At 33.5% G+C, this 19,882-nt stretch overlaps 2 protein-coding genes across 3 annotated transcripts in view; one reads left to right on the top strand and one right to left on the bottom strand.

Moving 5' to 3' along the window:
• Positions 1 to 19,882, top strand: part of LOC106663229 (methyltransferase-like protein 9) — a 173,388-nt gene that overhangs the window by 59,493 nt on the left and 94,013 nt on the right. The gene's annotated exons all lie outside the window — the stretch shown is intronic.
• On the bottom strand, positions 4,564 to 5,269 carry LOC106662926 (histone H2A-like; the record flags this gene model as incomplete). Its single annotated transcript, XM_024227312.1, has 1 exon — positions 4,564 to 5,269. A coding segment is annotated over exon 1 (402 nt), but the record flags the coding sequence as incomplete, so codon positions are not given.

Below are 19,882 nucleotides of genomic sequence, written 5' to 3'. Positions count from 1 at the left end.
TTTGGATCACGAACCCCTTCTGATCCGTGTCCTCCTTAAACGAGATTTGCCCTCGTCAATAGAAGTCCCTCGCTTATTAATCAAACTTTAGCTTATCAAAATTGCCAATTTTTTTTCATGAATAATTTTTCGTAATACATTTTTTAACACTCCGAGGCTATCGACAGCAAAATCATCTCAGTCCCAATCGAGTTGAGTTTTTAACCTAAACACTAAAAACGACTAATACATTTATTCTATAAAAAACTGAATCCTAACAAAACTTTGGCATTGTCTGCATTGTCATTTAGCTGATAATAAAACATATCACATAATCACATTTTCAATCGTAAAATTTTCGACGTTTTAACATACCGCCCACCAATTTTAATTTTGTCCTATTCCCTGTATTAGTTATTTAAGTTAATTAATAAAACCAAAGGAAGGATAAACTAAGCGGTAAATTTACTCACCTCTACAATACTGACCTCAATTCATAACTTAATACAACTCCTATCCATGACCTCAACGAAACAACTGCATAAGTACAGGTAACTACGGAATCATCGGTTATAAATGTGCAGCCATATAGACAGCCAAGAAGCAATTTTAAAAGCTCTGGGTTGGTTACAGTTCAAAAAGTGCATCCACATAGTCAGCCAAATATCAATTATCAACGCTCTGGGTTCAGTACAAGATAATGAATCATGCAACAGCTCTAAAAGGATAATTATAAAGGCAGTCAAGTAGTAATTCTAAAAGCTCTCGGTTGAGTGTAGGCAACTGACAAATCATGAAACAACTCTAAAAGTGCAACCATGCATGCAACTGCTCTAAAAGTGCAACTATATAGACAGCCAAGTAGCAATTCTAAAAGCACCTCATTTGAGGTCAGGCAATTAGGAATCATGCAAAAAGTCCAAACGTACAATACTAACAATATCGAGCATCAGATCCAAAAGTACAATCGTACAGACAGCCAAGTGAGGACTCTAAAAGGACGACTGTATTGAAAGCACCGTAGTAATTATAAAAGCTCTGGATTGGATCGAGGCTAAGGAATCAAGCATCAGATCCATAAGATCGGCCATTTAGACAGCCAAGTGAGGACTCTAAAAGCACGACTGTATTGAAAGAACAGTAGCAATTATAAAAGCTCTGGATTCGGTCGAGGCTAAGGAATCAAGCATCAGATCCAAAAGTATAGTCATACAGTATAGTCAGTTTTTCTTTTCACTTTGATATTTGATAGGCTATCAGTACCACTGGTTAAGACGAACGTCAGAACTATCCAAATTCTATGAAGTCACGGCAGGTACAAGGCCTACCTGAATATATTGCATGTAAAGAAGATGACCTCTGCAGGTGTACCATAAACTGCCCCACGAAATCACATATTTTTTTACGTTCACTGTTCAAAAGGGTTGTTCTAATAAGGAAGATAGTTCTGGAAAGAAAACTGCTGTTTACCACTCAGTGGGAGGTCCAATTCATCATCAGCCTCCCAGTAAAAAATTCTCCCTGCTTTGACCTTACCACTACAAACATTCTCTGAAATCTATAAAAATCTATAATCCTTGAAAAACTCCTCTTTAAACACTAAAAAGCTACAACGTCCATTTTTTCAATTCGGGTTCAGGTGACATTTTACCATTTTCATCCTCCCTCGAGCGACGATGGCCCAGTGACTTCCTCGCCTAAATCCGACAATAAACTGACCATTGGCTGCCTTCTTACAACACGTGTCATCCAGGTACTGGCCGAAGTGTTAGTGTTTTGCCCGGGATTTTATACCATTAGAACAATTTGTACAGGATGCAAATAAATATTGCTATAAAAAATAAAATATAAAAGACCTAGACAGCAGACTGTCGTCGAATCCCACACAAGAATTGAGGGAGAACCATTTAAAAGAAGACTAGGGCGAAATCCGTCTTGACCATCTACACTTACACTGCGACCACTTTGGACATACGGCGTCGACCTGTGAGGTTCTGCCAAGGTATCCAGCATCCAATCCTTACAATAAAAAATCCTCAAACAAATGTATAAAGCTCCTTACTACGTCACTAACCACACTATCCACAACCATATCAACATTCCTTTTGTCAATGTTGTCAACGAACTGACCCGTTTCTGATTCCAAACGTTTAATATCTACCTCTCGATCCATCCTAACTGCTCGACCCCTACACGTTCCCATCTCCAGAACACTCCTTAATCGACGATGCCCTCGAGACCTTGCCCCTTAATCCCTCACACTGACTGCCAGCATTGACATTCTCATAGCATGTGACCTCCTGGTGCAGCGTTGGCATTAGTGTTAACGCGGTGACCGTGTGAAAAAAAGTTTTGTGGTCACATTTGTAGATATACTAATATGTATAGGATACAGACAAACTAATTTTAAAAAATTGTTATATATGCCGCCATATTCTAGCTGGAGTATTGTTGATTTGTGATTCTGTTTCATTTGCCCTTTAAGTCTAATTGGGCTGACGGCAGCATTTGCACCTCGAAAAAACACCAATTCATAAAATTATCCATCGCAAACCAAATCCGTGTTGAAGCTTGTAAAATGTACTCGCCGAGAGGCCATAAGCCGTGTAACCCTTCGATAGAAAGTCACTTTCATCTCGTATAACCAAGGCATAAATCGAAGAGACTCGATGATAGAGCACATTTTTAGCAATCAGTTTTAATTAGCGGCTGTAAATCGGATTGTCGCAGTCCTCATTCAAAAGGGTCTTAAGGCTCCGAGGTAATTGGCCCGTGAATCAAAAACCCTCCGCCCTTGACAGTTTAATTTATTCATCAATTAATGCCGCAGTCGAAGTGGAGGCAGGAGGAGCTATTGGTTACCCAATCACAATGTACCAGTCATAATGTGTTTGGATAAATCATAAAGGACCGGTGTGCTCCGAGGAACCGGTTCTTCGCCGGCTTAATGACCCAAGACGGTAGACTGTCGCACACCTCTCTCTCCAGATCCGGGCGAACTTGTACATAGGACTTACTTGTTTCACCCTCTGGTTCGAATCGTCACCTGATTAACAAAAAACACCTTTAGAAAGAAATTAACTCAGTGAATATAAAAAAAAATTTCCTTGATATCGGTTCAACTGAAGATAATTGAACAACAACAAAACTCCGCGAGATACGAACCCAACAAGTAACCCAGTGCCGGTTCAAAGTTACTCCTTTGATAACTTCTTGGCTTAACGTCCAACTGCCGTTAGGTGTTGCCTACGAAGGGTCAAACCACATTACTACCCTTTTGTCATAGTATTCTCAATTGAAAAGACATGGGCTGTGCCGAGATTCGAAGCCACAAATACGCCGTACCACTAAATCCTCAAAGTAGATGGCGCATTAACGAAATCCGTTTTTTATTTCAAGAAAATCCACGAGAGAAGACGGACCCAATAAGTGACCCAATGCCGGTTCGGCATGAGATACTGTTTATGGATGGCATAGCATCAACAGACACTGTTAAAAGCGTGTGAGGTGCACTGTATGTTTTGATATTTGTAATCATTGGTATCACATCAGCAGTAATATTTATACGTATCAGAGTACTGCTAGGATCTGTTTTAAGGCCTGGTTGTTCTTTATATACAATCTAGTCTGGGAAAAAGGTGTTTCATGACGCAGTTTGTTTATTATATAATACTTCCGGTGCGGGAACGGCCATTATCAAAATCGATACTACATATTACGGACATATAAATGTACACGTTCGCAAGGATCTGTTTTAAGATCCATTTTGGTACCTATGTACTTGCAGGTAACACATCAACATTGGTTAATGCATGGGGCTCGCGTGGATCTGTTTTAGTACCCACATTATTTATTATAAACACAAGGGTTCCGTAGCATGTTTCGAATCAAAATTTTACCGAAAGTAACATTTATACCTGGATGAGCACTGCAAGGGCATGTTTTAAGGCGCACATTTTTCATTGCATGCATGTTACACGCGCGCACAAATGGTCGTAGTAGGTGAAGTTTGTTTCAGGTAACATTAGCCCAAGTATTCAAGGACCTTTAAGTCCGATTTTGTCCATTGTAGGTAACAGCGGTTATTTCCTCTTGCCTTAATTAAATCTCGAAGACGGGATACTTTGTACCAATCTGGAAATGTCTCATTGCTGGAGGTTATCCCATTCTTCACGAAGAGTCCTCTCAAGATCATGGAGTGTATCAGGAAGTGATGGACGTGCTCTTATTCGTCTATTGAGGCTATCCCATAAACGGTCGTTGGGGTTCAAGTCTGGAGAACGGGCTGGCCAGGCTGAGACCTTGATGTGATGCTGTTGATGGTATGTTTGCACATGCGAGCGACATGTGGACGGGCATTATCGTGCATTTGAATAGGATTGTCGCTGATTCCATCGAGCATAGGCAACGCATGATGCCCCAAAATTTCATCCACATAAAGAGTGCCCGTCAAAGACCCTCGACGAACAACAACCAACTCTATTCGACTCTATATTGAAATTCCCGCCCACACGATCACTGAGCTACGTTGAAAAGGTTAGCTCTGGGGAAAAATACAGGCTTCGTACCTTTCATTTCGCCTTCTTCACACTCTTTCACGCCCATTTTGATATCGTACAGCAAATCTACAATTATCTTCTCAGTCTTCTTGGGAAGGAGGACTGCCTGGATGTTAGGAAGTACACCACCTTGGGCGATGGTGACTCCAGAGAGGAGTTTGTTCAATTCCTCGTTATTCCTGATCGCCAGTTGAAGGTAACGAGGAATGATCCTGGTCTTCTTGATATCACGGGCTGCGTTGCCTGCCAATTCGAGAACTTCAGCGGCCAGATATTCCATGACGGCAGCAAGGTACACTGAGGCACCGGCACCGACCCTCTCGGCGTAGTTGCCTTTCCTCAAAAGACGATGGAACTGAAGTCCGGCCCGAGACGACCTGGTCTTCTCCTTTCCCTTGGTTATTCCTCCTTTGCCACGTCCAGACATTATGGTGTTTTTAGCAAGACTGTTTCAGCTAAGAAGAAGAATCCCTAACCATCCCAACAATCTACAATTATCTGTAAAAATTACAGCAGACCAATCGTCCAAAGACCGACTGTGTTCTCGAGCAACTGGGATGGTTAGGGCCCTAATCACCCCAACTCTAAGTGTTCTGGTCAATTCTGGTCCTCTGGCTCTTACGAAAAGCCATCGTCCCTCCTGGCTTAATCTTCTGCGAGTAGTGCGTTCAGAAATGTGCACACCACCCACTTGCTAGAGCTGATGAATCGCTGGCGCCGGTTTCCCAAAATTCCAAAAGTCAAAAAACGAGTATCCAGTGGTTCTGTTACCCTAGGGCGTCCAGAATCGGGCCTTTTATGGTAGGACCCAGTTTCTCGAAAACTCTAACGGCGTCTTGTAGAGTTTCGTAGAGAACTTCGTTACCAATAGCCGCATACCTGATGGAACGTCCATCATCAATAATTGCCACACAACGCCCAACATGCTCAGCACAATGTTTGCAGTTTTAAGTTTAAAAATTGAAATTAAGAAAACAAAGGTGTAAACGAAACAATTTATTATCTTTATCCTTCTTTTGGATTAAGGATTAAGTGTGTTTACCTCTAATTGATATTCCCAATTTAAAGCATAGCATAAATAAATATTATTGGTAAAAAAACGAGCAAATTAAGGGCAGATTTTCTTTTATGGAAAAAATGGAAAAAAATCAATTGGGTGGAACTTTTTGAATGTCAGTGTATAATTTTCCATTAAATCTGTCACTTCGATTTTGTTCTCTATTGATAGGTAGAAAAATTCCAAGTTCTCCGTGTTTGAAAACCTTTATTCAATTTAGTAAATTACATGGACTTTTCGGGCTCCTGGCCCATCATCAGAAACTAATAGCGAAAACTCATGGTATAATTCCCAATCTCCCCAAGCCCTAAGATCCCAATCTCTATAAAATTCGATTTTGTTATAAAGTGAGGATCATTATTCAAAATTTCAAAAACTACAAAGAAGGCAAAAGATTTATAATTTCTAAAATTTTAAATTGTAGTTTCAATTGTAGTTCAATTTGGTTGATTTTTCCATACCATACGTATATTCTGTTTTTTGTTTGTTTTTCATTATCCTTTTGTAAATATATATTTTGTTTCTTTCACTGTAGATCTCCAAAAACCTTCTGCTGTGTAGTACAATCGTTGCTTTTTGACAGCGGGCAGCGAAGTAAAAATATTTTTTGTTGTAAATTTATATGTAATATTCTTGCAAACAAAGATTTATTATTATTATTTTGTTGGAATACAGAAGTCAAGCACATGTTAACTTTTTGGTGTGTTTTTGTGTGATTTTTATAAAGTTGGATGTTAATTTAGCAAACCAAAGCCGGTAACGAAGTTCACTGGGTTCGCTGGGTCGTCTCTAGGTGGAGCCAGGTGCAGGGGCTTTGCCTAACCGATTAAAAATGGCCCGTGTGGCTTCGAGCTTTTGAACTTTTGCCAGCGGTTTCGCCATTCCTGATCGTCCTGATGGACTAACACTTGTCAACCTTGGTGTTCAAACATCGGAAAAGCTTTCTATATTATAGATTTGATGAGGACCGAGCAGAAACACTTCTAGTCGTCCTCATTATTATTATTTTCTTTTTTTACCTAGGCGTTTTGACGTTATTTGAACATCTTTGAATTTATTATTATCAGTTCCTTTTTGGAGAAAATCCAGCAGTCATTTTTTTTATACAAAGATAGGACAAGGCTAAAATAATGCATTTTCAATAATGAAAATAAGTCTGACTGCTTAAAATGACCCATGAGAGGCTAATTCTGTTGCTAATTACAATTTTGAAAAATTAATTTGAAAATTTAATTTAATGGCGTTTATGGTTTTTCAGGATTTTGAAGTGTAAAACATTTGTTACAATTGTTTAAACCTAGGAAGAAGTTCTGATAATGGATTTCTTAGTGGTCCTAACCAACATGATTAATTTTCATAGTTTAGTACGTTTTTTCATTTTTCTCTATCCATCTTCGATAAATAAAGGATATCGAATGGAAATTTTACGTGGATTAGATTTACGAAAAGTTACCAAAATAAGGCATAATGTTCAGTAACAAAAGTTTTTGTTTTTGCTATTGTCAAAAAGTCAATTCGGATTTATTTCAACGTTTAAAATTCTTAAATGCAATTTTTCATTGCAATCGAAAATAGGCAATTTTGGCTCGTATTTGTAGGGGGAAATTTGGATTTTAACCAAATTCGACATCATTGCAACCGATAGAAAAACGAATTTCATTCCTTTCAGCTTGTGTTAATAACGTTTAAGTTTGCTGTTATTATAAGTGAGAAAATTATGGGCCAGTTCGACAAAAAAACCACGAAGTTTTATTTTTTATCTCAGGTTTTGATTTATTTACGGAGTAGTGTTTGTGCTATTACGTGTTGTTTATAGCACATCGTAAACCGTAAAATTTCCCTAAAAGTTACCATGTTTGTAATTTTAGACAATCTGGAGATATTTGAAAGGCGAAAAAATGTGGAGGTAAAAATATTTTGATTTTTCCAAAAATTTAAATTTATGAGTTGTTTTGAGTACGAATAAACATATCAACTTTGTTCTTTACAAAAATAGTTATTCCTGCTGTTTCATTAGGCCGGCCACTGCATCAAATTTTTATTTAGCAATTACTGGTATCATAAAAATGAAAATACATATTTAGTGACCGTACAGCGCGTAATCCTTTATACTATTGTCTTATCTGCGTAAAAATCAAATAGATTACTATATAATAACATTGAAATACATTTCAAATAACATTGAATGGCAGAAAACCATATTTAAAAAAGATGTTAATTTTTTTCTCGGCTTTTTTTGGCATAATTTTAACTCTAGGATACGTGTCTAATATTTTTCATCCTAGTATCACCAAAAAGGTTTTTTGACATCTGTGATCCCACATCAAAAGCTGCCTAAATTGTTGTATAAATGTTCAGTTGTATTGGTAGTACTGTATGGGATAACCGGGGGAGGTTATATTTTAGATTTATAATGAGTGTTTGCATTGAATTTTTCCTGTCATGTTTAGTAAATGCCGAAAAATGTTTAAAATAAAATTTAACTCTCGGTCTCGTTTCAAGTACATTTTGACCTAGTATCACCAAAACAGTTTTTGGTGTATGTGATCCCACATCCAAAGCAGGTTGTAAGGCATTATGGTAACGTTAAGAAATGTTCGGGTATATTGGCAGTACTGTATAGGCTAACCGGACAGAGGTTATATTTCTGATATCAAATGAGCGTTTGGGTCTCATTCTTTCTTGATCTATTGTCAGTTCTGGCTATGATAACTGTTACTAAATGCCGAAAAAAATGTACAACATAAAATTAGACTCATGGACACGAGTCTAATACATTTTGACCTGGTATCACCAAAAAAAGTTTCATTGGAATCTGTTGACCAATATCCAATGCCGGCTCTTGTAAATTTAGTAGAAATGGGCAGGTATATTGGCAGTACTGTATAGGATAACCGGACAGAGGTTATATTTCTGATATCAAATGAGCGTTTGGGCCTCATTCTTTCTTATTCAATTGTTAGTTCTGGCTGTGATAAGGGTTACTAAATGCCGAAAAAAATGTACAACATAAAATTAGACTCATGGACACGAGTCTAATACATTTTGACCTGGTATCACCAAAAAAAGTTTCATTGGAATCTGTTGACCAATATCCAATGCCGGCTCTTGTAAATTTAGTAGAAATGGGCAAGAGTATTGGCAGTATTGTATAGGATAACCATTGGGAGGTTATATTTAGATGTACAATGAGAGTTTGCGCCTTTTTTTCCTTGATCAAATGCGAGTTCCGGCTGTGGTCGTTTGCTAAATTCTAAAAAAAATTATACGTTAAATATTTGTCTTATGTTCATAGCTCCCTTTTGTAAATATATTTCATGAGGCACTGAAATTATTAAATTCACGCTTATTCTTCCAAATAACTGACTTGTTAAATTAACAAAAATCAAAATTTTTTCCGCTGCTTACCCACGCTCATATTTTTATGAAACCATTAACTGTTGACCGGGGAAAATTTATCATTCGGAAAATCCATTGAGTTGCCTTTGTGGGCTGGATGCGTTTATATCGTCGTAGTAAAAAAGTGATTCAAGGTATAGCTGCCGTGAAATCCAAGTGGTAAAACGTCCCCAAGTTGAAAACGAAATTTTACAATCCGCCGTGGAATATGTATTCCGCTTTTACCGCTCCTAAACCAAATCCGCGGCCGGCCCTTATAGCTAGCCAGCTCGGCCTGGATTTGGCCCTTCCTAGGGCACGTGACGACCCTTTTTAAACCCAAACGGCCTCCGTTCGAATCGAAATCGGAAAAATTCAGGCGATAAAGTTACCCGAACGCTACATCAAATTCTGGCGGGTGTTATTTTGTTTTCTTACCTTGATTTGAACCGAACACTCACAACAGTCCTTTCGAACGGTTTGTCTGCTCTGATAAATACTAATCCTACAATACAAATATTCTCAAATTTTATTTTGAAATTTTTTTAGCATTACTAAACAATACCTTGGCCTGAACTTATATTTGATCAAGTAGGAATGATGTTCAAACAGTCATTCTATATCAGAAATATACCCTCCACCCGGTTATCCAAGACAGTACAGCCAATACACCTGCCCATATCTACTAAATTTACTACCTTAGAGAAGGCGGCTTTGGACGTGCGCTAATAGATATCAATAAAAAATTTTGTGATATTGGGTCTAAATTTAATAGACACGTGTCCGAGTGTTCTTGCCAAAAAAGAGTATCAGCCATGTATTTCAAGGTTATTACACATAAATCGATTTTTTTTTCTCAGCATAGGGCAATAGCATTCACGCTAATATCTCGTATGGTCACAAATCATGTAGATATTTCTTGTTTCTCTTTTTGTTGGATATGAATGAGAATCTGGATTATAAAAACTTAGTAAGTTTTTCCAATTTTTTTTATTTTTTACGTAGATGCATTCTCCTCAGTACGTCTTTATTTTGAGTGTCGTCAGACGACTCGAAATAGAAATGTATCGAGGAGGCAGAAAGAGCCTCAAAATGTATGTACGTAAAAATAAACAAATTATGTACAAATTTTGATATTGGTGCCGAGCCAAAAAAAAATTAAGGTGAAATATTTCGTTATCAAGAAATAAAGTTGATATTTTTCACCCGCCAAAAAACCCACCATATATTTTTTGTTCAAATTAACTCTTGTAAACTACAAATGAACTTCTATAACTTCTAATTAGCCATTGTTTAACATCAAATTAACTTTTTTAACGCCAGATTGATTATTTTTAACTTCTCTTTTTAACCTCCAATTAACCTTTTTCAATCTCAAATTGTCTTTTACAAATTTCAAACCGTTTTTAAAATTTCGTATTAATCCATTGAACTTCATATTAACCTTTTTAATTTCAAATTATCCCTTTTTAATTTAATTTCCCTTTTTTCTACTTCAAATTAACCCTTCTAAACTACAAATTAATCATTTTTAACTTCAAATTAACTCTTTTTAACTTCAGATCAACCTTTTTTAACGTCAGTTTGATTTTTTTTTATTTGTGACCGGCATTGTAATTAATTTTCATACGTTTTTACGTTTTATTTTGCTTTACAGAAATGGTTAATTTGAAATTTTAAAAAACGGTTTGAAATTTGTAAAGGACAATTTGAGATTGAAAAAGGTTAATTTGAAGTTAAAAAGAGTTAAATAAAAGTTAAAAATTATTAATTTGACGTTAAAAAAGGTTAATTTGAAGATTAAAAAAAGTTAATTAGACATTAAAGAAGTTAATTTGTAATGAAAACGGTTAATTTGAAAATTAACAAAAATTTAATTAGAAAAAAAAATTATATGGTTTTTGGCGAGAGAAAAATATCAACTTTATTTCTTGATAACAAAATATTTCAACTTAATTTTTTTTGGCTCGGCCCCTATATCAAAAATTTAAAAAACCCACGATATATATATATTTTTTAATTACACACTTTTAATTTCAAATTAACCCTTTTAGATTAACTTCATCAACTTCAAATTAAGCTTTTTTTAACGCCAGATTAATTATCTTTAACTTTTATTTAACTCTTTTTTATTTCAAATTAACCTTTTTCAATTTCAAATTGTCCTTTATAACCTTAAATTAACCTTTTTAATTTCATATTATCCCTTTTTAATTTCATTTCCCTATTTTCTGTTTCAGATTAACCTTTCTAAACTACAAATTAACAAATTAACCATTTTCAACATCAAATTAACCTTTTTAATTTTACTCTTTTTCACTTTGGTTTACCTTTTTTTTTACATTTCAGGTTAACCATTTTTAACCTCAAATTAATCCTTTTTAATTCAATAAACTCAAATTAATCCATTTCTTTAAATCAAAATAAGACTTACAAACCATAAGAAAATTAATTACAATTAAAATAATAATAAATTATGCATATACAATTAAATATAAAGACAAATGATTCTTCTATTATTATTTCGAGTTCTTTTAAAACGTAAATATTATATTTTTATATAAAATTCCATATGAATTAAAATTGAATATTATATAAATTTATATTTATTTAGAAATCGTGAGATGCGGTCTGGTGTGATGTAGGTTTCAGAAAAACATTTTCTTTATCGTGCCAACGTTTCGATCTTTATTGAGATCATCTTCAGGGCTCAAAGTGTTTGTCTTCTGAATAAATGTGCCATTCTTGCGTGTCGTGTCGAGGTCACTAATCACCACACATATAAATTTATATTAATCCATACATTTTTAGCGGTCATAATTGACCATATTAATGATTCTTTTCATCTCAACCAAGATCTTAAATAAAAAGAGCAATTAATTGAAATGAATGTAATATTAAATTAAAGAATTTACTTTTATATAGTGCTCAAAAAATTTCTTAACCAAAAACTAACTTCTGTTCTCTCCCCCTTCCCCATTTTCCTGACTTCCAGCCAGAGTTCAGTTGGCACCAAATACAACGGCCAATTAGATATCTGGACAATTTTCAAATAAAGTCAAGAAAGGCTGCCCAGCCGGGGGTAACGGTAATTGATAAGCGGACCGGCGGGGGGATAATTCGCAGCCGGGGGATCTGATTTACAGTGTACAACACGGGGATAAATGCTGTGTTATTTGACGTGATTTCACAAATGCCAAGGCTGTTTCGCAGTCTTCGAAGGCTCAGAAAATAGCACCCGCCGACGGGGATATCACGGTTTCGGCTTAAAACATGAAAAAATTTTAAGTACTCGGCGTTTTATGCTCTTCTAACGTGTACTTAATAAATCATCTAGGGTCGTTCGGCCTAGGAACTATTTTATCCACATCGGCCTGTAAGATTATTAATGATTTTTTATCGGCTTGAGGGAAAACTGGCAAATGTCTTAAATTCGTACAGGAACTTTTTGTAAACCCCAATACAAACTGTATTCTAATATATCATTTTTTGCTTATCATTGCTGTATATAAGACGACATAAGAAATGGTTAACTTTAGGCTTTTTTTTCAGTAAGTCCTGAGTCGATAGCAAAGTGTTAAAAACTGTCTTTAGTCATCGTGCCATTATAACTAAATTGTGCAAATACTTTAAGTGAATTATTTTTCTATCTCTCTTTCAGTGTATATGTCAAACTTGGTATCCTTATTATTTTTTTTACATTTTATTCTTCTTCTTCTTTTGTCATTTTACATTTTTTGGTTCCTATTTCTCTCTGTTTTTTCAATAAATTCCTTTCTGTTTGGATGCCTTTATGTTTCTGTCAGTATGTATATGTATCTCCCTCTGTGTATATTTTGGTATATCTTTATTTCGTTTTTTCCCCTTTTTTGTTCTTCTCTCAATCTGTGTGTTTTAACCTGCTTAACGTATATAGTTCAGTCTTTTTTTCTATACGTTCTTTTTAATTTTTTTGCTATTCTTTATTTGTTTATTAACTTGTCAGTTTATCCGTACATCCATTATGCCATTATCAATAAATTTCGCAAATACTTCAGGTGAATTATTTTTTCCTTTTTATTTTTCTTTCCAACGTATTTTGATCGTTTCATTCTTGCTTTCTGCCAATGTTTGTCTATCTTTCTTTTTTACCTTTCATTCATAACTTTCTTTGCTTTTTATAGTTTTGAATCTGATTGTCTCTACATTTCTTTCGATCATATTTCATTTTTTCTTTCACTCTGGATGCCTTTCCAACGTATTTTGATCTTTCGTTATTTCTGGCTGGCAGTGTTTTCATCTTTTTCTTTCTTCTTCATTCTTCTTAATCTTTCTTTTTAACCTTACATTCATAATTTACACCTTTATTTATTTCTTCTTTTTTCATTTTTTTCTTTTTCAGACAGTTTTTATGTGTATCTGCCTGTCTATATTTCATTCTTCATATCTTGCTTTATTTCTTTAGATCTTTCTTTTTTTTCTTTCAATTTGTATTTTGTAAACGTATGTGCGAAAATGTTTCTGTCTGTCTTTCTTTTTATACGTCTTTCTCTAGTTCTTTCATTCAAATTTCTTTTTTTTTCAATCAGTAATTTTTTTCAGTTTGGATGCCTTTCAAATATATTTTCATCGTTTTTTTATCCGTACATCCATTATGCCATTATAAATAAATTTCGTAAATACTTCAGGTGAATTATTTTTCTCTCTATCTCTATACTTTTTGTTATATATATATATATATATATATATATATATATATATATCTCTGTGTATTTGCCTATCGTGATCTCTTTCTTTTTTACCATTTATGCTTTATTCTGCGTTTTTTTTCAGTTTTTTAAAGTCCTGAGTCGATAGCAAAGTGTTAAAAACTGTCTTTAGTCATAGCTTTTTATTAAAGTTTAACCGGTTTGGAATTTATTTTGCTAATAAGGCGAAGTCTTTGGACAAAGCGTTCGCATAAACTATAGGCCGACGGTGACAACACAATGCAGAAGATAGCGAGGGGTCGAAGCGCTTCGCTTTGTGTCCATTCATTAGCAGTCCTTTTATCCTTAATCTTCTTTTGCGTTTTGCTTTATCGCTTCCTTTCCTCGTCCGGCACTCGCCAACGAGTTTTTACAACGTTCACCTTAAGAACTCGCCAAGGGAAGCCTAGTTGTGATCTGTGGAAAAAAAGGGCGAAACAATAAAAAAAGAAACACTGATGCGGGCATGTCGGAGCCCACATCTTTAAAACGGTTCACAACTTGTCCATTCATGGCCAATTCAGTCGTACAAGCGCGACAATTATTGGACCGTGAGAAAATCCTAAACGGGATGAAAACACGATTATTGTGATATAATTTCTTATCGGCCCTTCTCACCTTGTCGTCCTGGAGGAAAATCATTAAACGCGTTTCAAGAGCTCTAAACGGAGTTGGGAAGGTGTGGTATGTCTATCCCGACACATGCAAATGCGGTCGTAAACGGCCGAGGGCATGACGAAGGATCAGGACTCTTTGTTCTTCAAGTGTTTGAAATCAAAGGAAGTGGAAGGTGGAGAGAGAAAGAGAGAGAGATGAAAACGTTCGAAGAACAACCACACGTTGAACACATTGACTCGAATCTTGCTTAGTTATTGCGATTTAACCCTCTCAGCAACAAACTAGCACGAGAAAATATCTTTTATTTTATCACAGATCAATCGTTTTAAAGATGCAAGTTCTACTTAGGATAGTTACATTCTTTAAAACTCATTCTGTTTGACATTCTTTTCCATTTTTCTTTTTAATTGTTTCTTTACGAGGCAGTTTGTTGATGAAGAACTCCCATTATCTCGGTAAACCAGTTTTGCAGATATTTACCTGAATTATTCGTCTGTTTGTCTGTGACTTCATCTTTTTTTAATCTATACCACGATAACCTTTACTTTTCTGGACGTATATATGAAAGTATTTATGTCTTTCTTCAACATGTATATCTACTATCGTGCTTTCCTTCTTTCTTTTGTACCTTTCATTATGTTTTCTCAGTCTATTGCTTTTCTATTTTTTTAGTCCTTCTTTACTTGTTTATTAGACTTCTGTTTATCCATGCATAAGAAATACATTTCGCAAACAATGTTTTAATTATTTGCCTATCTGTTTGTCTACTTTTCATTCTTTCCTATCTACTTTGTGTTTATTTGTCGATCTTTATTTCCTTCTTTTTCTCTATTTTACCTTTCATTTTTTCAACTTTCTGTTTTGTAGTTTTTATAACTTTTACTCTTCTGGACGTATATATAAAAGTATTTATGTCTTTCTTCAACGTGTATATCTACTATCTTGCTTCCCTTCTTTCTTATGTACCTTTCATTAAGTTTTCTCAGTCTTTTGCTTTTCTATTTTTTTTGTCCTTCTTTACTTGTTTATTAGACTTCTGTTTATCCATGCATAAAAAATACATTTCGCAAACAATGTTTTAATTATTTGTTTATCTGTTTGTCTACTTTTCATTCTTTCTATCTACTTTGTGTTTATTTGTCGATCTTTCTTTCCTTCTTTTTCTCTAAATCTTTCATTTTTGAGCTTTCTGTTTTGTAGTTTTTATTAAATTTATTGCTTTCTTATGATTATTTATTTTTATTTTTGCATCTGTGCACTTTTTGACTTACTTTCAGTATCTGTATCCGTCTATCTTGCTTTCCTTTTAATTAATTTTTTCAATCTGTCTGGTTTTATTTTTTGTCATTCTTCTTTTGTTTTTTAGGTAGTCTTATCTATACATCCGTATGCTATCATAAATAAATTGCGCAAATTATTGTTTAATTATTTGTCTGTCTGATTGTCTACTTTTGATTTTTTTTCCATCTGCCTGCATGTCTATTTGTCTATTCTTTTCTTCTTTCTCTCTGTTTTACCTTTCATTCTTTTTGTTCCAACTTTCTTTCATATAGTTTTTTATTTATTATTTTGTTCTGATTATTTATTTTATTTTTGCATCTGTGTACTTTTCGACTTGCTTTCATGTGTATCTTGGTTTCGGTTTTTACCTTTCAGTAATGGGTTTGTTTTCCAGTCTGTCTGTTTTTCTAGCTTTGTCTATTTTTATTTTGTTTATATTTTTTTTTTTGCAATTCGTTATTTATTTATTAGGCTGTCTGTTTGTCCATACATCCAGCATGCCATTATAAATAAATTTCACAAAAAATTGGTTGAATTATTTGTCTATCAGTCTGTCTTTTGTTCTTTCCATCTGCCTTACGTGCATTTGTCTTGTTTTCCTTTCTTCTTTATTTTTTTTTTTTTTTTGGCTGAATTGTTTGTCTAACAGTCAGTCTACATTTTGTTTTTTCCATTTGCGTTTTGTCTCTTTTTTTCGATCTGGTTGTCTTTCTTCGGTTCATTCTTTCTTTTTTACGTTAGATTCTTTATTCTCCTTTTTTCCGTTTATGTTGGCTTCTTTCTTTTCCATTTATTCAAACAGTATTTTTACCTTTTTAATGTATATCGTTCAGTCTTTATATTTTTTCATTTTTTTATCATTCCTTGTGTTTTTGTCATTCTTCTTTTGTTTATTAGGTCGTCTAATCCATACATCCGTCATGGTATTATAAATAAATTGTACAAATTATTAATGTAATTACTTGTCTGTCTGATTGTCTACATTAAATTTTTTCCATCTGCCTGCAAGTATTTCTCTATTATTTTCTTCTTTCTCTCTGTTTTACCTTTCATTCTATTTTTTCAACTTTCTTTCTGTCATATAGTTTTTTATTTATTATTTTCTTATGATTATTTGTTTACTTTTGCATCTGTGCACTTTTTGACTTTTTTTACAATTTTACAAATTTTTGTACAAATTGTTGATTTAATTACTTGTCTGTCTGATTGTCTACTTTTCATTTTTTTCCATGCCTGTATTTGTATTTCTCTATTCTTTTCTTCTTTCTCTCTGTTTTACCTTTCATTCTTTTTTTCAACTTACTTTCTGCCATGTAGTTTTTTATTTATAGTTTTGTTCTGATTAATTATTTTATTTTTGCATATGTGTACTTTTCGACTTACTTTCATGTGTATCTTGGTTTCGGTTTTTACCTTTCATTAATTAGTTTGTTCTTCAGTCTGTCTGTTTTTCTATCTTTGCCTATCTTTTTTTAATTCTTTATTTGTTTATTAGGCTGTCTGTTTATCCATACATCCAGCATGCCATTATAAATAAATTTCACAAAAAATTAGTTGAATTATTTGTCTATCAATCTACCTCTTGTCCATTCCATCTGCTTGTAGGTATATTTGTCTTGTTTTCCTTTCTTCTTAATTTTTTAACTTTTATTAACCTGTTTTATTTTTACATCCAGCTTGCCATTTCCAAATATTGGCTGAATTGTTTGACTAACAGTCAGTCTACATTCTGTTTTTTCCATTTAGGTTTTGTCTATCTATTTTTTCAATCTGTTTATCTTTGTATCTTATTTGTCTTTCTTCCTTTCATTTTTTTACGTTAGATTTTGTATTCTCCTTTATTCCGTTTATTTTGGCTTCATTCTTTTTCTTTTATTCAAACAGTATTTTTACCTTTTTAATCCATATCGTTCAGTCTTTTCGTCTTTATATTTTTTTTCAATTTTTTATCATTCCTTGTGTTCATTAACTTGTCAGTTGATCCACATACCCATCGTGCCATTATAACTAAATTGTGCAATTACTTTAAGTGAATTATTTTTCTATCTGTCTTTCTGTGTATATGTCAAACTTGGTATCCATATTATTTTTTTACATTTTATTCTTCTCCTTCTTTTGTCATTTTACATTTTTTTGGTTCCTATTTTTTTCTGTTTTTTCAATAACTAATTTTTTATGATTTTTTCCTTTCAGTCTGGATGCCATTATGTATTTCTGTCAGTTTGTATGTGTATCTCCCTCTGTATATGTTTTGGTATATCTTTATTTCGTTTTTTCCCCTTTTTTGTTCTTCACTCAATCTGTGTGTTTTAACCTGTTTAACGTACATAGTTCAGTCTTTTTTTCTATACGTTCTTTTTAATTTTTTTGCTATTCTTTATTTGTTTATTAACCTGTCAGTTTATCCGTACATCCATTATGCCATTATAAATAAATTTCGCAAATACTTCAGGTGAATTATTTTTCTCGCTTTTGTTACTTATATCTATCTCTGTGTGTATTTGCCTATCGTGATCTCTCTCTTTCTTTTGTACCTTTTATGCTTTATTCTGCTTTTTTCTTTCTTCTTTCTTTCATTCATATTTTATTTTTTTCAATGAGTAATTTTTTCTTTCAGTCTGGATGCCTTTCCAACGAATTTTCATCGTTTCATTCTTTCTGACTGCCAGTGTGTATCTATCTTTCTTTCTTACCTTTCATTCATAATTTCTACTTTTTTCAATTTTTGTCTTCTTCAGACAGTTTTCACGTGAATCTGCCTGTCTATATTTCATTCTTTATATCTTGCTTTCGTTTTTTCACCTTTCTGTTTTTCTTTCAATTAAAATTTTCTAGACGTATGTGTGAAAGTATTTCTGTCTTTTTTGTATAGGTCTATCCCTAGTTCTAAATTTGACTGTCTGTTCTTTCTACATATCTTTCGTTAAAAAATTATGAATGGAAGGTAAAAAATAAAGATAGACATACACTGGCTGTTAGAAAGAACGAAACGTTCAAAATACGTTGAAAAGGCATCTAGACTGAAAGAAAAAATGACTGATTGAAAAAAATGAAATCTGAACGAAAGAAATGGAGAAAGAACAGGTAATCAGATTCAAAACTATGAAAAGAAAGAAAGTTATGAATGAAAGGTAAAAAAGAAAGAGAGATCTAAAGAACGAAGGCAAGATATAAAGAATGAAATATTGACAAGCAGATTCACACCAAAACTGTCTGAAGAAGAAAACCGTTGAAAAAAAGAAGTAATTAATAAAAGTGGAAATTATGAATGGAAGGTAAAAACGAAAGATAGACACACACTGCCAGTCAGAAAGAATGAAATGATCAAACTATGTTGGAAAGGCATCCAGACCGAAAGAAAAAATTGCTGCTTGAAAAATAATGAAATTTGAACGAAAGAAATGTAGAAAGAACAGACAATCAGATTCAGAATTACAGACAGAACTATGTGTGAAAGTGACAGATCTAGAGACAGATCTATTAAAAGAAAGAAAGACGGAAATACTTTCACACATAGTTCTGTCTGTAATTCTGAATCTGATTGTCTGTTCTTTCTACATTTCTTTCGTTCAAATTTCATTTTTTTTAAATCAGTAATTTTTTCTTTCAGTCTGAATGCCTTTCCAACATAGTTTGATAATATCATTCTTTTTGACTGGTCAGTGTGTTTTCATCTTTTTTCTTTCTTCTTCATTCTTCTTTATCTTTTTTTAAACTTTTCTTTCATAATTTACACCTTTATTTATTTCTTTTTCTCAAAACAAAAAAAATTTCTTCAGACAGTTTTTATGTGTATCTGCCAGTTTATATTTTATGATTTATATCCTGTTACGTTCGTTAGTTCTTTCTTTCTTTTTTTCTTTCCATTAGTATTTTCTAAACGTACGTGCGAAAATGTTTCTATCTTTCTTTCTTTTTATAGATCTTTCTCTAGTTATTTCTCAAATTTCAAATTTCTTTTTTTTTCAATCTGTAATTTTTTTCAGTTTGGATGCTTTTACAACGTTTTTTGATCGTTTCATTCTTGCTTTCTGCCAGTGTTTGTCTATCTTTCTTTTTTACCTTTCATTCATTACTTTCTTGCTTTTTATAGTTTTGAATTTGTTTGTCTGTTCTTTCTACATTTCTTTCGATCATATTTCATTTTTTCTTTCAGTCTGGATGCCTTTCAAATATATTTTGATTGTTTCGTTATTTCTGGCTGGCAGTGTTTTCATCTTTTTCTTTCTTCTTCATTCTTCTTAATCTTTCTTTTTAACCTTCCATTCATAATTTACACCTTT

This window comes from Cimex lectularius, unplaced genomic scaffold (assembly GCF_000648675.2).
Source record: "Cimex lectularius strain Harlan isolate CLEC.00 unplaced genomic scaffold, Clec_2.1 scaffold185, whole genome shotgun sequence".
NCBI lineage: Eukaryota > Metazoa > Arthropoda > Insecta > Hemiptera > Cimicidae > Cimex > Cimex lectularius.
This window is presented reverse-complemented; position numbering and strand designations above follow the sequence as displayed.